We start from the raw sequence: 19,875 nt of genomic DNA, 5'->3' as shown, positions 1-19,875 counted from the left end.
GACACAAAATATGCTTCCAATTGAACTATATCCATTTCAGAGTCACAAAAAATGAGTATTCAAGTCCATGAAAATAACATATAGATTGCTTTTTATTGTGTGTGTGCGACTTCTTTACATTTTGCTATCAGCCCTGGCGGCCCTGCTTGTCATCTGTTATTCTCTTAAAGGGAATCACTCTAATTTAGCATAAATCAGTGGCTCTCAGTTTTTGGGTTGCGGACAATGAGATGGAAAAAAAGGAGGTGAAACAAGGGGGAATAAATACGTGGAGCGGTGGGGGAAGTGAACTAGTGATTGAGACCACAAAAATTTCAGCAAAGTGTTTAACAAACCCATAAAGCAAATGAGAATTAAGACGACACAAACTTCTTTTTGCCACTAGAAGAGTCACCACCTGCTGGCCACTGGAAAGAATGCAAGTTTATTTAAATATACATTAGGTTCACTTTTCAGACCCTCGGGCTATTCTTGTCTCCGTATAATAATTGAATACAGCTTTGGAGAATTTTCTTTAAGCAACCGAGGCACAAATCATGTGTTTTGGATTGTTGATTGTTGGTGAACTCTTGTAAACAGAAATTTGTGTGTATATTTTGTTAAAACCTACCCTGAGGACTTCAGCGTGTATATCCACGAAGCTTAAAAAATGCAGAGCAGGTTTACAAGAGTTAAAGCATATATATGTCCTGTATTTTTTTTCTCGAATGTATTCCTCCTCGTCTCCTCTGCCCTTCACTCTCCTGTTCGTGACTCAATGTCCCATTTTATGTGGGATTGATACAGAAAAAATGTCCCACATTTTGATTGGTTCTATTTTTAAAAGGTTGAACACATTTTACTAGAAATGGGTGGCCCAAAGACGACTAAGAGACAGAAAAGACCCAGAAATACACTCATCTGCCACTTTGTTGCGTAAATCTTGTCAGGTTGTCCTTTCAAAGCTGCCCCAATTCATGCATTCCTGGGAGATGTTGGTCCATACAGACATGATAACGTCACGCAGATGCTGCAGTTTTGTTTGGTTGCACATCCATGATGCGAATCTCCCATTCTACCACATCTCAAATGTGCTGTATTGGATTGAGAGCTGGTGACTGTGGAGGCCATCTGAGTACAGTGAACTCATTGTCCCGAGCTTTGTAATACATCATCCTGCAGGAAGTAGACGCAGACGATGGGTACGCTGTGGTCATGATGGAATGCAACAACGTCAGGTCGGCTGTGGCGTCTCCACCATTACACCATCAGCCTGAACCGCTGATAAGAGGCAGGATTGATTTCATGTTGCTTTTGCCAAATTGTGACCCATCCATCCAAATGCAGAAATCAAGGCTCATCAGACCAGGTGATGTTGCTGTTGTCTACTTTTTGTGAGCCTGTGTGAACTGTTGCCTTAGATTCCTGTTCTCAGTTGACAGGGGTACACCCAGCGTGGTCTTCTGCTGCTGTAGCAAAACAGCTTAAGGATCAGTATGTTGCACGATCAGAAATGGTACTAACAAGTGGTTATTTAAAGTCGCTGTTGCTGTCTTATGAGCTCAAAGGAGTTTGTTAATTCCCCTCTGACATCTGGCAATAACAAGGCTTTTTCATCAAGATAAATGATGCTCACTTCAAGGAGGAGCATCACTATGGCATAAATGCAAGTCTGTTAAATAGTTAAAGCATCTAATATGTCAGTTTTTGTTTCTGGGTACAAACGTTTACGTTTTCCCTGTATTCAAAGAATTTTTTATTTTTTTGTTAGACTCGTTTTCTTTTTTAATAAGGATTACCAAAGGTTTATTAAACCTAGCAACAATCATGATGTGTAAACATCTGGTCAGCGGTGTAAGGCGATGCATGGAGGAGATGTATGTGCAAAACCAAATCAAGAAAACAGTGGTGCTGCGGCAGTAGACGGCACAGACACCGTCACAGGAGCGGAGACGAGGTGTGATTTGAGCCCTGAGCACTTGCCAGGTGTTCCTCATTTCCTGTAGTCTCCACCATCAAACAAGAAACTCCTGCAAAAAGCCCTGAAACCGTAACACTCAGCACGTCTCACGTTGTCCCACCAAAACGTCCTCTTTGTCCCTCGTTTGTGTCGTATGAATCTGGCTGCTCAGCCTCTAACCTGCGACTCCATCTCAGTACACCACCATGATGGTCGTGTTCTGTTTTGGTTCCTCTCTCCTCTGAGCGCATCTTAGGAATGAAGACATCCTTCAGGATGAGATTATAGAGGAATGATGGCACATTGGTGCTTTCCTTGCTGCATTAGCGCCACCTGTTGATCAGTCGAGCAGTGTGAACCAAGAGAGAACCGTTAGAAAACATTCCCGAGGAGAAAAATATCTCTCCTCAGCGTTCAAAAAACTCCTCGAGGTACCTTTAACCTATTTATTTTCTGGCAGTTCTTCACGGAGCGCACTTCGCAGCGGGATCTCGGTCATTATTTTATATTACTTACAACAGCAGAAACCGCAGCGACTTGCCTCACAATGATTACTTTCATATTCGTGTGTAACACGGCTCCTGTGGGAGCCATTGCCGCGGCCTGCATATTGCAACCCGCACGCGTGCGCCGTCTCACCACGCCTCACTGTAATGTGCACCCAGCAGCTCTCCGTACGCTCTAACCATCTAACCACTTCATGTTCCAACTGTTGTTTTTTTTTTTTATTGTTTTAATTACTGCAGTTCTTTACTCTGTCTTGACTCGTAGCTGCTCGGCTCGCTCGCCTGCACCGTTGTGCAAGCGGAGGCCGAGAGGTCACCGAGCGGGTGTGAGCACGGAAAACGCAAGTGGGTGAGAATAGAACGGCGTAATCCATGGATCTGTCAGTGTTTACTCAGCAGGACACGTTTAAGTCTCAATGCACCGCTCCTTAACGTTACACTGCACCGCCACGCCGCTGTTGTTCAGGCTAACGAAGTATGTTTCCCTCAGCCTTCATCTCTAATTAAATAGGCTAAGCCGTTCTTTTTCGAGTGGGTGGCGCAGTAAATGTTTGATATGTGACTCAGTCTGATTTTTAGAAGACGCAAACTCGCCAGTACTTTGCTTGTTGGTTTAGTGTGTCGGTATTTGCTCTCAGACTTGGAAAGAAGCCCTCGCTATTAGGATTGAAAAGCTTGTTGATGTTCTTTTGAGAGCAGCTGGATAATGTTTGATCACTTGCTGATTTAGTAGAGACATGTACTGTAAACACTGACCCCCCCCTACCATCGAGAATCCAGACATTACCCTGTCACCCATTTGTTTAACAATATTTCCTAACTGCACATAATTCCTGTTTACAACTGGCACGCTGAGTGCTCTCAAATTTTAGTATCGGCGATTATGTGAAGACTTTCCTTTCACAACCAATCATTCGAGCGCTCCATCAGCAAAAGGCTCACGTGTGCGTGTGTTTTAACTGTTTGATGCCCTGCAGGTGTTTTTCACGAGGAATGGGAAGCTCATGGGCCGGAGGGAGATGGTCATCCCACCTGGGGGCCTGTACCCCACCGTGGGGATGCTGAGCAGCGGCGAGAAGGTGAAGGTGGACCTGCATCCCCTCAGCGGATGAGCCCGGGACTCGTGACGCCTCGCAAACAGCCGACTGCGCTGCAGAGCTCACAAACGGTAGCCTAGCATGCTACTAACACTCGCCAGAACGCACTCACTTCAGCTGCACTCATGCACATCGCTGTCGTCTTCCTTCCCCCGACTTTTATTTATAAGACTCGTACATTTCACAGCCGTCGCGGCGGACGGCCAGCCTCGCGGCTGTAAAGAAGCAGTGACAGGTCCTACGTGGGCTGTGTAGGTTACAGAGTACTTGCTGCAGGAATACACGGCAGCACCTCAAAGCGAGAAACTCCAGAGAGACATTTAACTGTTAATTCTATGCAATCTGCACTGCTGTCGTCCTCTCCTCTAACCTCCTCCTGCATGCAGTGTGCGTCTGTAATACTGAGCTGTTAAATCCCTCTCATGAGGTCTGGCACACTTAGTTTATTTCATTTGTCACAACCCCAAGCAAAGCAGAGCAAGGCCAACAGTTGTGCCGAGTCAGAGCTCGTTCGCAGTTTATGTGTCAGGGAATAGACACCCCCCCTCCTCTTCACCTCCTCTCTCCTCGCCACTCTCCTTTTCTTTGTGTCTCTCACTCTCTTTCCCAACCTCTCCTCATCCTCTCTCTGGGTGAGGGTGCCCTCCTCTGAGCGATCGGAGACCTGCTGTTGCCCCACCTCGCTCGCTGCTCTCCCAGAGCTGGCTGCAAGTCAGCAGCGGATCTATCTCAGACGTGCATTAACATTCATTTTTTTGCTTTTTGTTTTTTTGAATCTGGATTATTGCAAGTACGGTAAACACAACCAAACATAAGTCGCTGCCACTGAGCAGCACAGACGTTTCCTCAGAGCGGATGAAAAGCTTTGCGAGTGTTTTGTAGTGAGATTACAAATGAAAAAATATATATATAAAAAACATGTCAGGTATATTTTCTATGAGGAATCTGTGAAATATACTTTTCAGTTTATCTTCTATGTCAGAAGTTCAGGGAATGCGATTTGTTGCACTTATGTGAAAGGGAAGCTGTTAAGGGAACACATGCACACAGCGGGTGGACAAAAGAACAGAAATAAACAGTGAAATGCTGCCTGATGCGACACAACACACTACAGCCATGACAATAACCGCAAACCTAACAATAACCACAAATAAAACGCCTCTGAAAGGAAAAGCCAACTCTGAAAACCTCACACACAAGCATCAGGCGCAGGGCTGTTGGATTCGATTGCATCACACTGTACTGTAATGTAATATTTTTGTACTCCTTCTGCATGTTTGCCCACTACATGAAGAATTATCTTCATTTTCTTTCCCTCAAACTTTTGAGTGATATCTTTCGAAACAATCTGCTAGTTTCTCTCCCTTTGTGATGTAATATTAACGATATTGATGTTTATTTGCCGTTTGTGCAACATGTCAGAAGAAAAATGTTTTGTCTTTGTGTTTGTGGCCACCAGCACTTTAACGATGTGTTTGTGTGACTGTGCAGAGAGTAGAAGCAGCACCGTCTGTGTCACAAAGTTCGATTCGATCACTTTTTCTAATTCTGCGCATCCAAATTGTTTTTTTTTCCCCTTCCAGTCACCGTCTAGCAATGTAATTTAATTAAATTGCTATTAAATGTAATTTAATTTCTATCCTGCTAGTAAAAAAAACCGAAGCAGCAGCTTGCATCAGTTTCTCAGTTGCTCAGAGGGAGAAAAGGTCGCACTTTAGCAATATTTTTCAAGTGATAGAAGGCAGATGTGGTGGCACTAAAGTTAAAATCTGAGTGAAAGATCACTCCTGGCATTTCTTTCTTGACGGCTTGGTGCAAATCCAGGAGAATTCACTTTTGCAATCAGTTTTTGCCTCGAAGCTTTAAAAGTGTTTGTTTTTTCTTAGTTTATCACACACTGAATCCCTCAGACATCATAAGAAAAGAAGATGTCAACAGTATGTCTCAGTTTATCTACGTGATAACGAAATCCTAAAGTAGGAATTGAAAGAAATCAGTCGGCACAACCCTTTGAGGTTAAATTGTAAGAAAGAAATGTGTAAAATTACAGAAAAGAATGTCCTGTAATTATAAAACAAAACAAAAGAAGTTTTATGTAATTTAATTGTCTATCAGTTAATTACTTCGATGTAGTATGAATGGTTGTGAGGGAGGTCTTTATTAGTCGTAAAAGTCTGAAAACAAAAAAGAAAAAAGGATATGTAGTCCAAAACTTTTATCCTCCACTTCTTCCAAAGAAGTACAGACGGCCAGATTGGAGTTTTTGCCAGGCCGAATCTGGCCCCCGGACCTTATGTTTGACTGGATTAGTAAGCGCTGGCTATCCAAAGAGAACGAGACGCAGGTTAAGTTGCACTTTGGGACACAGACTCCGGAGCTGAAGCAATCTGTCGAGTTTGTCGGAGCTGGTTTCCACATATTTCTAATTTATGGTTAAAGGGAGAAAAGTCATCATTGTTATTCTGTATCAGCCAAATCAAACTGAATTCCTCTGCATCTTCCTATTACAACATCTGCATTCCTGTAAAATAAACATTCCTCTGCGCCTTCATAAAAGGTGCAAGCAGCAGGTTTCTTTAGCATGTACACAAAATCATCCACAGGTCACTGCAGACGGTAATGCTAGAAATCTAACGTGATGTAAAACTAATACACAGGGTTACCTATTAAATCACATCTGCTGGAGAGTGCGTGTTTGTATTTAGTCGTCACGTGTTTGTTCGTTTTAGAGCCAATGATATAAAAATGTAATCAGATATTTGTTTTTTCCTTCACATGCAGGGCTGGAGAGAGACTTCTAACTAAAAACTGTAAAGCTAGACAGCGCAAAGATACAAACGAGACACCAATGTGGGCGATGTTAGCCACATCTCCGTCCAGGGTTTTGAAGTCGCTTATACTGACGTTTACTCGGTTCATCAGTTTACAAAAAAAAGTTATGCGGTTCAACCAAATTAGAGCTAAATGCAGTGAAAGTTTTTGTAGCGTCTCCAAACGTGTTCACCAAGAATTTATGTACCAGTTTAAAAAATAAAAAATTATTTGCCTTGTTGAATTGCACTATAATGGCCTTGTTCAAACATGTTTAAACGTCAATAAAAGTTTCAGTAATGTAACAAAGTGATTGTTTTGATTTCTCCTTGGTGGTGGTCCATAAGTGGATTTGGTGTCACTCTCAGGTAAGTCAGTGTTTAATGAACAGTGTTGGAAAGGCTACTTTTAAAATGTATTCCATTACAGAATACAGAATACATGCCCCAAAATGTATTCTGTAACGTATTCTGTTACGTTACTCAATGAGAGTAACGTATTCTGAATACTTTTGATTACTTAATATATTATCATGCTGTTTACAACTACATGAATGTACTATTGCTGTGATTTATTACTATTACTGAAGGTCCGGGGCTCGGGCGCATAACTGAAAACTAGCTTTACTTTGTTGTCTGGGTCAACTTTGCTAGCAAGAGACAGAGAGAGGCGTTGAAAGGCTGCTCCAACGGGACTTATTGTTTCAGAGAAAAACACGAACACAGCGTACAGTCGAGTCTTAATAGCGTACTTACAACTGGGCTCGTCAGGCTCTCTTCTTGGCTGCAGTGGTTATTATTATATTTACATGCTTCCAGCTCCCGTTTTTGCTCGATGACAACTAGTACTTTTCCTTTTTCTCCCTCCCTCGCTCACAGACACATAACGTGTATGACAGTCCATTCTCCCTGCAGCATAGACTACACTGCCTATGATGCTACATTCTTTAGAGCTATACCTGTAGCATTCTGCCTATTAGCTTAGCACAGTGGTTCCCAAACTTTTTTTGCTGGGCCCCCCTTGTTTTACAAGAAAAACGTTGGCGCCCCCCCTCGTGCGTGCGCGCCAACCACACACACCCATATTTTGCTCCATTGCGGTTTATTTCACACCTCAAACATTTAGTAAACAATTAAGCAAATACAAGTAATCTGCAATAAATTACAGGTAGTAAGAAAATAAACTACTAAGTCTTTTACGCTATGTCCACACCTACACCGGTATTTTTTGAAAACGCAGCTGTTTCGTCCACACGTAAACGGCGTTTCGAATCACCGAGAACGGAGATTTTTTAAAACTCCTTTTTTGCGTTTATGTGTGGAAGAGGAATACAGAGTTCGTCATGCAACGTCAAAGGTATGTGCCTTTTTTCACGTCACGCTGTGTGCACGTTATTGTTTACATGAGATGAATTGCTGAATGGCAGATAGAGACGAAATACTGTTAATCTGACTATCTGCAGGTTTTACAGTTTACATATACACACAGTTACTGTCCCTCCTGAGGGGTCATTACACCATGACCACTCAGGCAGAGGGGTCATGGTGTAATTATTTTACATGTAGTTGTTTTTTTTTTCCTGTGTAATAATATTCAACATTGCTATCAATACATTTTTCAAAAAATGCCTCTCTGTGCAAAATGGGTTCAAAAACATAAACAGCTGTTGGATGCTGTTTGTCCGTGATTTGAACCGGGGAACAAATTGTGGCAGGATCAGCCTGATGTTATTTGTATCCCACTGTAACTTTACTGTATAAAGAGCTAACATCTCCAAAATGTCAGGAGTAGTTAGTCATTACAACAAGTGTTTGTGAACTACAAATCAAGAATGTGGGATACTGTTTGTCCGTGATTTAAACAGCCCAGCGCTGCTCCCAACGAAGGGAAAACCAATCCTGCAGGGAGACCTACCTCGGCACTTGTGCAGGTGAAACCAAAGGGAAGATTTGCTTCACCATATTTTCTAGTCTTTGGCTTAGAATGAAGTTGGTTTGGAAACATATTCAGCTATGCTTCATCTCCTGCTTTGCGTTTGTGTGGGCGCCCGTGCTAGCAGTGTCCAAGCGTTTTGTTTTTTTTCCCCTTTTCATGCCGCCCCCCCTGCAATGGCTCTGCGCCCCCCCTATGGGGCGGGCCCCACACTTTGGGAATGTCTGGCTTAGCACAACAACAACAAAAAGGCCTCTCTCACCCAGGAAACACGCAGAGAGAGAGCGTCACCGTGTAACCATGGCAACCGTAACGCGACCACCTGGAACAACAACGTAGCTGTCAAACAAAACCCAAACAGTCCTGACCCGCGACAATATGAAACAGGGAAGTACCGCCGTGTAATCCATTTATTTTAACAAAGTAACTGTATTCTAAATACCACCTTTTTAAACTGTAACTGTAACGGAATACAGTTACGTATTTAAAATACAAAATATGAGTATCGGCGGTACATGTATTCCGTTACTCCCCAACACTGTTAATGAACAAGGCTAAGTTATTTATTAAGGGCTAAAAATGTAAAATGTTAGTGTTACAATGAAGGGAAATGTTGTGTCCTGCAAGTAATTTTACTTTATTTTTAAGTAGTTTTATATTATGTTTCCTGCAAATGTTTTGTATTGCAAAGCTTTAATTACTTATTTGAAATATAAATCTAAAACATTATGTTGTAGTATTTTAGCTGCAGCTCCATTATTACAGTGATATACACGTTATATACATGAATCAGTAATTATTAATCCAGTACTATAATGTTTAGTCCTGTTAAAGAAGCTCTCACATGAATCTTGTGGAGGACGTTTTCTTTTTCAGTCGTTTGTTTGCAGACCTGCTGCTGTGCTCGGGATCTCTGTCCTGTTGCCGGCCCTGTTTTGGCCCAGCTTTAGCTGTTGGACTGATGTCCTCACATTCGACTCTAGAATATTTTGGTACACAGAGGAGTTCATGGTCGACTCGATGACTGCAAGGTGCCCAGGTCCTGTGGCTGCAAACCAAGCCCAGACCGCCACGCTGACAGCTGGTATGAGTTTGTGCTGATATGCCATGTTTGGTTTTTGCCAAATGGGCACTGAGCATTATGGCCAAACATCTCCACTTTGGTCTCTAAAGAGGCATTGTTCCAGAAGTCTCCACCAAGCCGTGCTGCCGTGTTCTTTTTTTTCTCCTGGCAGCCATACTTGTAGCTTTTGCTTATTCAGTTTTCTGCTCCTGGGAAGATTGACAGCAGTCTTGAATGTTTTTCACTTGTTTCTCAGCATAGGATGATGAACTTCAGATTGTTTGGTTATAGCCTTTCCCAGACCGACAGCAACAACTACTTTTTTAAGGTGGATGCTGATGGATTTTCTCCATATTCCAGATGAGCAAACTGCCAAAACCTCCACATTTTAGAAGTGATCAATTAATCAAGTGACTGATTAGTATCTGACTGCTACTTACACTCTTAATGGGAGCAGTAAGATGTACTTTCCTCATAACTGCATATGATCCTGTATAATGAGAACTTTTGTGCAATAAGACTCTCGCTTTAGTTTAGATTAAAACTTTCATTCAAGTCTAAATTCCTTGTTTGACCACTTGTCAAAAGTTCTTGTAGCGTGCTGCTTTTTCACGTAACCTCAGGGATGCACCTGGAGCAGTTGCACTGCGTTATGGCTCTAAAGCAGATCGCTTGTAGTCCCACCAGACCCACCGCAGTGAGTTTCAGACACTTCCCAGAAGTGGCAATTCACACTGCACCACTTTAAACGGTGCCAGGTCTTGTTTATTTCCCCCCCCCCCCCCAACTGACGCCAGGTCAAGCTGCAAAGAACAGATGAGGAGGGTCCAAGGAGAGTCTGGTCAGATTTCAAAATAAAAGACCCCATGCAAACTTAATGTGTGTGAGGTGCACATAAACGTGAAAATAATACCAGAGTTTTTAAATCAGTGTTGTGGTATATTGTGGTTTTCTGGAAACAACCCTGCTTCTTTCTGATTGGGCTAAGCAGTGGTCCCTTTTTATTTGTGTATGTATATATATATATTTTTTATTGTGTTTCAGTGGTAGTTTTCCTGGACAATGAACTCCTAAATCAGGCTAGTGAAGTCATTCTTGCATGATTAGGATCTTAGCTTTTGGTCTGGGGTACAGATGCAGAAGACAGTAGGAGGGGAGTTTCTCTAGCCATTCCCATCTGCCTCTGACACTGCGTCGTCTTTCCCACTTATAGATGCCATTACAAGCGAATTTGAGTTGCTATAACTAGGATTTCTGTCTATGTCTGAATAATATGAAACCAAATAAAACATCAGCCAAACTTTAATGCGAAATTACAAAAGTACATCACAGTTTTTGAAAACAATCTTAAGTAGTATGTCAAAAGATACTCAAAGTTTAACAGTTTATTTATACAGTAGCAGGTCAGGCTGTTTGGTCCCCTGGCTTAAAATGTTACAATAATCACGTCCAGTTTTAACTTGTCAGAAGTGGAAACAAATGATCATTAGTCTCTTACAGTTCAATGCGTTCATGGTTACATATGTGACAAATTAAAGGAAAAACAAAAAAAACCTGACCCACGCAGTGAGAGGTGGCGGTGTGCTGGTCTGGGTCCACCTGAAACATTTCCATCCTGGTGGAAGTCTTCCTGGGTGACAGTGCCTCCACCTGGACACGAGGGCTCACAGTGGTTTGCGGGTGAAAATAAAGTTACTCATAGGCTGCGGCTTTCACAATCAACACATCTCAAGCCAAACGAACGCCTATGGGAGATTCTGAACAAGCGTTTTAGACAGTGCTCTCAACTCGCTCGCCATTAGGCTACCTGAGTCAATGCCAAGGTGCATTAAAGCTGTAGGTTTTTCCTTTAACTGTCATCCATCTGTGGGATCAAGAACTCAAAAGTCACAGCTGGATTCTTCTGAGAAAAAGAAACCAAACTTATTATTTTCTACTTTGTCTTAATTCAGAAACGTTTCAGTCACAGCTGAGCTGCAGTCTAATAAGACCGTGCAGTCGGTTTCTCATGACAGCAGTTTGATAATGAAGCATCCGATGAAAATACAAAATTACAAAAGTCGCGTACACAAAAAAAAATAAAACATCTATTCTGTGACTCATAACATTTGGGTTAAAAATATTTATTTAAAGGGGAATCATTTTAAATATCTTTTTAAAAAAATTTGATTATTCTAAATGTCGTGAAAGAGGCACGAATAAAATTCACTCTGGACACGGCTGCAACTTTATATCAAGAAGAGAAGAAGAAACTGTCTGAAGGAGGAGGAATGGCAGAAGATCAGTTAAGCGTCCGTGGACGTCGTCGTTTTGGCCGAGAGCAGAAAATTCACTTTATACGTCCCCTTCTTCCTCCTCTTCTTCCTCCTCGTAGTGTCGGTTACGTTTAATCAGCTCCTCCACCGTCAGCTCGTCCTGCTCTTCCTCGCTGTCCCAGAAGCCCACGTCCTGAGACGACCGGCTGGCCTCCACCTCTGCCTCCGGAGAGGAGACTGCAGTCGGCTCAGTTGGAGTCTCCTGAAGTTTAGCATCTGGCATGTCTTCCTCCAGCACGCCTCCGTCTTCCTCCTCCATCTGCTCCTCCTCTTCACCTTGTCCTCCTGCAGCGTCATCGAGATCCTCCTCTGTGGGGAGATGATGGTCTGTAGCGTCTTCGCTCTTCATCTCCTCTTCCTGTTCTTCCTCTCCGGAGCTGGTGTGCACGTCTACACAGCTGTCCTCGGTGGGGGTTTGGCTGTCTGACGACTGGCCGCCGTGCTGGAGGTCCATGCTGGCGGGTTCAGGACTCGGCTGCCGCTCTACCGGTGCACTCTGCTTTTTGGGCTCAGGAGCAGGAGGGCTGTCAGGTTGAGCTGCCGCGGTGAAGGGCATGCTGCGCTCCTTCAGGGGGGTGTTTCGACGGAGAACAGGTGAGCCCCTGGCTTCCTCTGGGGGTGTGGATGGGGAGTCTTCCTCTGGAGGCCACTTAGCTCTGATTGGTTTACCCGTGGAGACCACCTCTGTGTTGGCGGCAGCTCCACCGCGGCTGGGCGTGTCCTCGGGCTCAGTTTTTGGTGGCCAGGAGATCTTTAGCCTGCGGGTCTCTGTGGGTTTGTCAGCCTTCTCTGAGGAACCTTGTCCCAGAGCCTCCATGGTGGCCGTCAGGACGTTGACTTTAGCCAAGGGTGAGTCCTCCACACTGGGGCTTTCCTGGTCTGAGGGTGTGGCCGGGCTCTGGGCCGTTGGCTTGGTTACAGATGTCGGCGAGGCCTCAGCGCTCTCGTTTTTGCCCTCCCAAAGTTCCTTGTGCGGCCGGTGGCCGAAGCCCTCGTCGTAGTTTCCTTTGGCCTTGAAGAGCTGGGAGAAGTGCGGCTTGCAGTAGACGCTGTTGTGCAGGGAGGCGTAATTCGCCAAACTAGACCAAAACAAAGGACAGTTTAGAGAAAACATCAAAGTCTTGATCAGGAAAGGTTTGAAAGAGATTGTTAACGTCCTGGGTTCATAACAGGTTAAAATGGTACTCTCTGAAAAATGAGTTTTCAGAGTTTTGCATATTTTTGATGGAATAAATAGAATCAAAATAAACAGCAGAACATATCTTTAAATTCTTTAGATTACTGGGAACACAGGACCTCGAGATAAAGTTTAATTTAGAGGGGATTTTTAAATTTTTTCCTCCAAGTAACCCTTTAAATGCAGTAAAATCCTTTGTAAATGTTCACGTGGGTGTATCGTCTGACACGATCTGCCGTGGCCTCACCTGAGATTGGTGTTGCAGTGTGAACAGCGGAAGCAGGAGCTGTGGTAAACGTTCTGGTTGGCCACGAGCCTCTCCAGAGGATAGACCGTCTTCAGGCACGATGCACAGGTCTCCCTCACCGGCAGACGGAAGTTCTGCACACGCATAAACATGATTTCCCCCCATTTTTAGTCACATATGGACACCAACAATGACTGCTGAGCCCATCAAACCTCCCCAAAGCTACTCTGTTGAAGTCTAAGAATAAAAATAAGGAGGTGGAGATGGGTGTAGGGTGCACAGGTGTAAATGTTTGTTGTGAGGACTCACCCTGGGAGTCTTTGACTGGGACGAGTCTTTCTGATTGGAGGACACAGGAGTGCCGGGTCCTGAGCCTGAGAGAGAGCAAATAAGAAACATTTTTAAAAATGAAGAAAGGCAGTAATGCAGAACCAACACTAGAGGGAGCCATCTGCATATTTGATAAAGCCCTTCCACTTACAGGATTACAAACTAAAGCCAAGGACGGACAGTTCATACGAGACGTGAGAACCTCACTTCAGCTTTTCATCACGAATTATCTGCAGAACTTACCGTTGGTCTCTGAGGTGAAAACTCTCCTGGTGTTCGGTTCAGACTCTGGACTCTGAAACGGGAGAAGAGATGTGAAAAAAACATCACACACTGACACACGTTTAGATAAATGCGTGTCGAGATGAGCTGAAACTGACGCCCTGGAACAAAAACACCTTCAGGCTATAAACTCTCACCATGTCCAGAGTGCACGGGGGGACGTTCTCCTTCTGCTTCCCACTGAAACCATCCAGCTGATCGTCCTGAGCGAAACAAGAAGGACGAGCAGAAAGTTAACAACGGAATATAAGCCATCGGCATCGCCTGCTTCATAGGAGATAAACCTACTGGGTATCACCTGTAGGGTTATTGTTAACAGAGCATCCACAATGCTGCACACTGTGTGGGACTGCAGTGTCTTAGGTATATGTACCATTTGGCTCCAAGTAATTTTTAAGTATTCAAAGCAGATGTTTAAACCTATATCAGAGAGAGCAGGGATTTTTCTAGACTGTTGACCAATAATGCAGCTGGTCAACAGCAACAACTCCAGGAAAAAGTAGGTCCACAAAAACACAATTATCTTAAATTCTTAATCATGCAAATATCTTTGCTGGGATCACATGTGAGGAGTCATTTTGTTTCAACTCGCTTCCATTAGTTAGTTTATCTCCAAAAATCATCCCAGAAAATACAAAATTCCCCAGTGCTCTGCCCAACGGGTGTCCATTCATGCCTGGAATAATTCAGGAACATCGGTGTGGTGGTGATGGCACAGAGTTCACAACCCAGCTCGGCTCCACAGAGACGATTTACACTGTTTGTTTGGAAATACTTTGGCTTTTTGTCAGCGGGCAGTGTGATTCTGCAATCTTAACTGCGCTGTCTAAATAATAAATAGGCTCGTGTTACAAGCGTCATGCACCCAAAGGTCATGCATGATTCATTTCCTGTTTCACGTTGAGGAAAAGATAACAGCTGAAGCATGTTTTTCACAGCAGGGCTCGCTCAGGCCAGTGAATGTCCATCCTCTGTAACGTAACCCAATTATTTTATAATGTGAAGGTATGCAGATCTTTTAAGGGCACGTTTTTTTTTAATTCTCTGGTTGATTTGTGTTTTTCACTAACCATGAATACTCCACCAATCTCACTTTCATTTCTGGTTTATAAATTTCTAATAAAAGTTTCCAGTAAGGCACAAAAAGCTCACATTGACTGAAGCGGGAGGGACTTCCTGTTTGGAGATGGCCGCTTGATAGAGGGCCATCCGATCACGGAGAGGCGTGGACTCGGCGAGGCTTCCATCTGCCAAAACACACAACACTGAGAAGTTATTGCCTAACAAACACTTCAGCTATTTTAACTCATCTTTGTGCGCACACATCATGTCTGAACAGTGTTTTCTGTGCTTGCTGTAACCTGCAGACGCCACTTTCTTTGTTACAGTTCATTAATCGTTGTGAATGCAGGCTGATGACGGGAACACGGGGTCAGGAGCTGCGTGCAGCGTGGAGGGAAACTGTGGGTTTGTCTCTTCCTGTGCTCTCTTAAGAAGTGGGCTGACCACAGCGCTTACACAGCAGCCCGTGTCGTCACTTCGGAGTTTTTTCATTTCGGGGAAGGATGTAATCCATCCAGGAAGATAGCAGGAAGAGACTCTTTGTAAAGAAAAATCCCAAAGACTTTGTAAATCTGACACCGTTAACGAAGAGCTCCAGTTTACCTTTGACATAGCAGATGTCTTTCCGTTTGTTTTTCCATCGCTCATGTTTTTACTGTATGTTGTTAAAACGACTGCATACGCACACGAGGTGCCTTTTTTGGCTGTCATCACAAAAGTCAGACAGCTGCTGAGCAAAATGAAGCCACGTTGAGCTTGATGGAGACCAAAACAGAGCTAAAAGAGGCTGAACTCTGCATTTACATCACATCAGGGGACTCGAATGTGACTCCAAACATTAAAACTGACGTATTATTCACCAACTGACTGCTCTTACTGCGGACCTTCGCTTCATCCTTTTCCTGATACAAGCTGTTTAAAGTCAGCCTCTTTTTAAGCCAGACAGCATGATGCTCAAGAATAAAAATAATCTCTGTAAACAGAACTCAAAGGGATCTACTTGATTCTGTTTGGTCAAAACTGCTCTGCCTAGAAAGTACATTTGAGCAGGCTTGCATTACATGCAGGTAAAGAGATTAAAATAGAGGCTAAAATGCACCAGATACTAGGGGTGGGGAAAAAAAAAATCGATACTGTGTAGTATCGTGATATTTTGTTTGCTAATAATGTATCGATACAGGGACAGCAGAAATCGATATTTTGTTACAAAAAAGGTTTTTGTGCTCTGACTTCAGAGCATGTTGATCCTTTTTCTGAGCAAGAATCCTGACATTCCTTCACTGTCCAAATGTGTTTAACTTGTTTTTGGCAGCAATAAACATGACAGTTTACTTATTTTAATTTAAGACATGTTTTATTTTAATTAAGTTTAAAACTTTTTTATTTAATGTAAAATTATATTTTGTTTTAATTTACTTTCAAATTCTTCAGTTGCTGAAGGGGCTGCATAGTTTTCATAAACTGCATAGTTCAGAATAGCTATAATTGTACCAGATGGTTGATTCAGTTAAGTTGGACTAGACTGTAATACAAACCGTTCAGTTTGTCAACAATAAAACTGAAATGAGAGAAAGACTGAGTGTGAGACTTTGTTATTAGAGAAAATGAATATTGATAAAGTTTACCTTTATGTACAGAATCTGAATATCGCAAAATATTTTTAAAAATTGCAATAATATCGTATCGTGCGTTAAGTATTGTGATAATATCGTATCGTGGGATGTATGGTGATTCCCACCACTACCAGATACCTAACGGCTACTGACAATAATAAAGCTTTAAGCTCAGCAAAACAATGTGCAAAACAAAAAGCCTGGAAGCAGATATCCAAGTATTGGCTGTTGCTTCATCAGGTCATTTAAGCATCTACTTTATTTGGTGCTTGTGTTACTCAGCTACAAGTAAATATCAAAACTATCACGATCATCTCAGAGTTTACCAATTTGTTAGCAGAGAGCCACACTTCTGGTTTATACCTGAATTCTAGGAAATTAATCATCTGTGCATTTATTTATTTATTTCTACCACAGCCGTATACAAGATTGATAAGACAGCTAATCATGAACCTAAACAATGAGAAGAGCAGCAACAACACGCTTCTATAAAGCTGAAGTGGACCGCAGAGTCAGCAGCTTTCGCTCTACTGAGGAGGTTATGTCACGGATTCTGGTTTTACTAAAAATGAGCCTTTAAAGGTCACATGCAGGGGCTCGTTTTCTCAGGTTTCTCCTCCGCCATTTAAAAAAAAAAAAAAAAGGAAAAAAAAAAAGGATGACCTGCCTCTTACATCTCAAAGAGTTTCACTTCCTCTTTAAATTAAAACCACCATGAACCATTAGCCAATGAAATGACTGAGTGCTCCGTCTGATTCGCATGTGGTGTGGAGGATATTTTAAGATTCGGCAGAGGTGCGAAGTAGCGCACAGCTGTCTTTTTATCCACCGACAGCAGTTTGTGAAGATGAAGCCATTCACCGACTTACATTCAGCTGAGATGTGTGTTACAGAAGGTTTCCATTCTGCCAATAATAAAACTCTGTCGCTTACTTTTTTGGTATTTGATGACATTTAAATTTTGTCCACATCTAAAAGGAAATGCGAGGCTCGCTCATAGGTAGAATAAACCACATAATAAGAAACATGCAACACTAATTTCACATCAGCCGTTGCCGTCTAGGTCATTTGGTGTGTGTTGTCGATCACCTCTCAAACAAACTGCCCCCTAAAAACCCTGAAAGCACATTAAAGAGAAGCATGTACCTCCTAGTAGTTGGTCCATGCTGCCAGTGTTTCCTCGGCCTGTCTGCTCTCTGGATGCCTGCAACGCAAAAACAGACAGATGTAGAAAACAGACATAAGGCAAAGAGATAAAAACACATGCAGTCCTTTGATGCTCACATGTTTCACCTGGTAGAGCCAACAGCCTGGAAGCTAAAGCCCGACCATCAGAAAGATCAAAGCGGAGAGAGAGACCGTGGAAATGCAAAGGTAAGAGAATCACAGAGGTCAAGAGCGGCGTAGTGTTTGTGCAGTCCAAACCACTTTAATCCCCTTATGAGCTCAGTGTCTGAGACAAGACACCCCGTCTGTCCTCAGCCACCAGCCAGAAAACAAACCGATCACCTCTCTGCTGCAGGGCAGAAAAGAACACCTGCTGCTTTATAACAAAGGAGCATCTGCCCAGAACGTGGGGAATTCCCCAGTCGGACATCTCCCCCAAACTTCAGGGCACAAAATCATCCGTCTCGTGCCATTTAAGGTACGGCTTACGCAACGGGACAAACAGCGGCACAGCACACTTAGCCTTTAGGCTGCAGGGGCCACGGGGAGGATTTTGGCTTCGGCCCGAGTCCTGACAGGCTCGGAGCGTCTGCAGGCTTCAGCAAGTCGAGCTCAGGAACATTTCACAACAAAGCTGAGGCAGAGTGGCCTTACATCATGGAAAAAACTGGATGAAAGTATGTTTGAGACAAGTTAAACCTCATTTGTGTAACACATCTTCTTATCTTCTCAAAAAAATAAATGCATGAAGGTGAAAGAAGACTTTATTTAACAAGCGTTCAAACCTCCAACGAGCATTATCTGTACATCTTATCTGTTATGTGCCACAGAGGCAGCGAGTAGGAACTGTACGTATTTTGAAAAGACAACAAGTTTTCAGTTAGACTGACCGTGAACCTGTGTTTGTGTAAAGATGTTTTAGAACAAAGTGCTAAACTCCTGATATGACAGATGCGTTCCTTAAACTACACACTGGAGAGTTTTTGGTGATCAAAGACTTTTCATATGTTGGTGCAGCGTCTGCAGTGATCTGTTTTGGCGAAGAGAGCTGAACGTGGAAGCGACGCTTCGAGTTACCAGTCGATCTCTTTCCCACCATCTATGGCCTCAAACTGGGTGTAGAAGGAAAGATCGCTGACAAGTGGTGGAAATGATCTTTCTTAGAAGGTCGTCTGGGTTCAGTCTTAGAGATAAAGTGAAGAGCTCAGTCGTTCAGGAAGGCTTAGTTACGCTGCTACTCCACACTGAAATGAGGCTCAGGTGATTCTCATTCTCATTAGGATGTCTCCTGGACAACTCCCAGGTGAGGCATCTCTGGCATGCACACCTTGGATGATACCCCGGAGCGCACACACAACATGCTTGAGAAACTTCGTCTTTTAGTTGGCTTGGGAATACCTTACTGTGCTACCTGGGGGAAGCTTGAGCATCTCTGCTCAGACTACGGCCCTGTGACGTGGACCCAGATGGATGATTACATTAAACACTAGGGCTGCCACAAACGATTTTGATGGTAGACTAGTCACCGATTATTTTTGCCATTAGTCGACTAATCAGATCATGCATCCATTGAACGTACAACCTACAGCTTATTGGACCAGCAGCATCTGCTCTTATATAACTATCATTAGCTTACAGCTTTAAGTGTTTAAGGTATGTGCTAACTAAAAATAAAGACATGATAGTTTATTAAATTTTAATGAAATTTGCAGATTGTTTCGGTGAAGTTTAACAAACTCCTTGCTATCTAAAATATAACAGGACACCGGAGTATATTCTCGAGCATCTCACACTTCTGATAATCAGCTGTCTGCTTGACATTTATTCAGCTGTGTAAAAACTATAACTTTAATCTCAGCCAAACCGATTTACTCAGGAACAAATAAAATACTAAAAAAAGCCAAACAATAACATTTTTAAGTTATCTAAGTGACTTATATATCATGTTTAACCTGAGTAGCGAAAGACAGCGGTGGGTTTGAAAACGATTTGCCGGGAGTCGGGTGTTCTCAGCGGCTCTAGTTAGCCTTGCCCCCAGCTAGCTATCGAGCTAGTGGGTAACAGATGTCTCCGAAAATGTCGGAGCACTTTTAAAAATATGTGGTCTCTTGATAAACTGAGCAGATATTTGAAGTTTACACAGCTACATTCTCGCCTGAAAATATGTTAAACGTTTATTTTGTGACCCAGAAAAAATAATAAGAGTAATATTAAAACTAACTAGCTGCCGCCATTGTTGGAAACTGAGCTGGGCTGCGCTATGAATTCTGGGACACAGCTTCTTCTTCTTCGGGCATCCTTGTGCATGCAGTGCTGCCATCTTCTGTTTCCGTC

The 19,875-nt window shown here is 43.0% G+C and overlaps 2 protein-coding genes and 1 long non-coding RNA gene across 7 annotated transcripts in view; 2 read left to right on the top strand and 1 right to left on the bottom strand.

The window, feature by feature from the left end:
* Positions 1-6,662, top strand: part of spryd3 (SPRY domain containing 3) — a 73,251-nt gene extending 66,589 nt beyond the window's left edge. For all 3 annotated transcript variants that reach the window (XM_085147369.1, XM_085147367.1, XM_085147368.1), the window contains one exon: positions 3,423-6,662. In XM_085147369.1, the coding sequence (XP_085003495.1) occupies positions 3,423-3,557 (135 nt within the window). In that variant the 3' untranslated portion in view covers positions 3,558-6,662. The remainder of the gene's footprint in view (positions 1-3,422) is intronic.
* Positions 1-19,875, top strand: part of LOC146494184 (uncharacterized) — a 191,133-nt gene that overhangs the window by 165,449 nt on the left and 5,809 nt on the right. The gene's annotated exons all lie outside the window — the stretch shown is intronic.
* lima1a (LIM domain and actin binding 1a) overlaps positions 10,633-19,875 on the bottom strand; it is a 30,651-nt gene continuing 21,408 nt past the window's right edge. For all 3 annotated transcript variants that reach the window (XM_085147358.1, XM_085147359.1, XM_085147357.1), the window contains 7 exons: positions 17,521-17,578; positions 14,852-14,946; positions 13,837-13,902; positions 13,661-13,712; positions 13,397-13,461; positions 13,088-13,221; positions 10,633-12,742 (listed from right to left, as the gene is read on the bottom strand). In XM_085147358.1, coding sequence (XP_085003484.1) covers positions 11,683-12,742; positions 13,088-13,221; positions 13,397-13,461; positions 13,661-13,712; positions 13,837-13,902; positions 14,852-14,946; positions 17,521-17,578 — 1,530 coding nt within the window. In that variant the 3' untranslated portion in view covers positions 10,633-11,682. The remainder of the gene's footprint in view (positions 12,743-13,087; positions 13,222-13,396; positions 13,462-13,660; positions 13,713-13,836; positions 13,903-14,851; positions 14,947-17,520; positions 17,579-19,875) is intronic.

Source organism: Neolamprologus multifasciatus, chromosome 20 (genome assembly GCF_963576455.1).
Source record: "Neolamprologus multifasciatus chromosome 20, fNeoMul1.2, whole genome shotgun sequence".
In the NCBI taxonomy this organism is placed as follows: domain Eukaryota; kingdom Metazoa; phylum Chordata; class Actinopteri; order Cichliformes; family Cichlidae; genus Neolamprologus; species Neolamprologus multifasciatus.
This window is presented reverse-complemented; position numbering and strand designations above follow the sequence as displayed.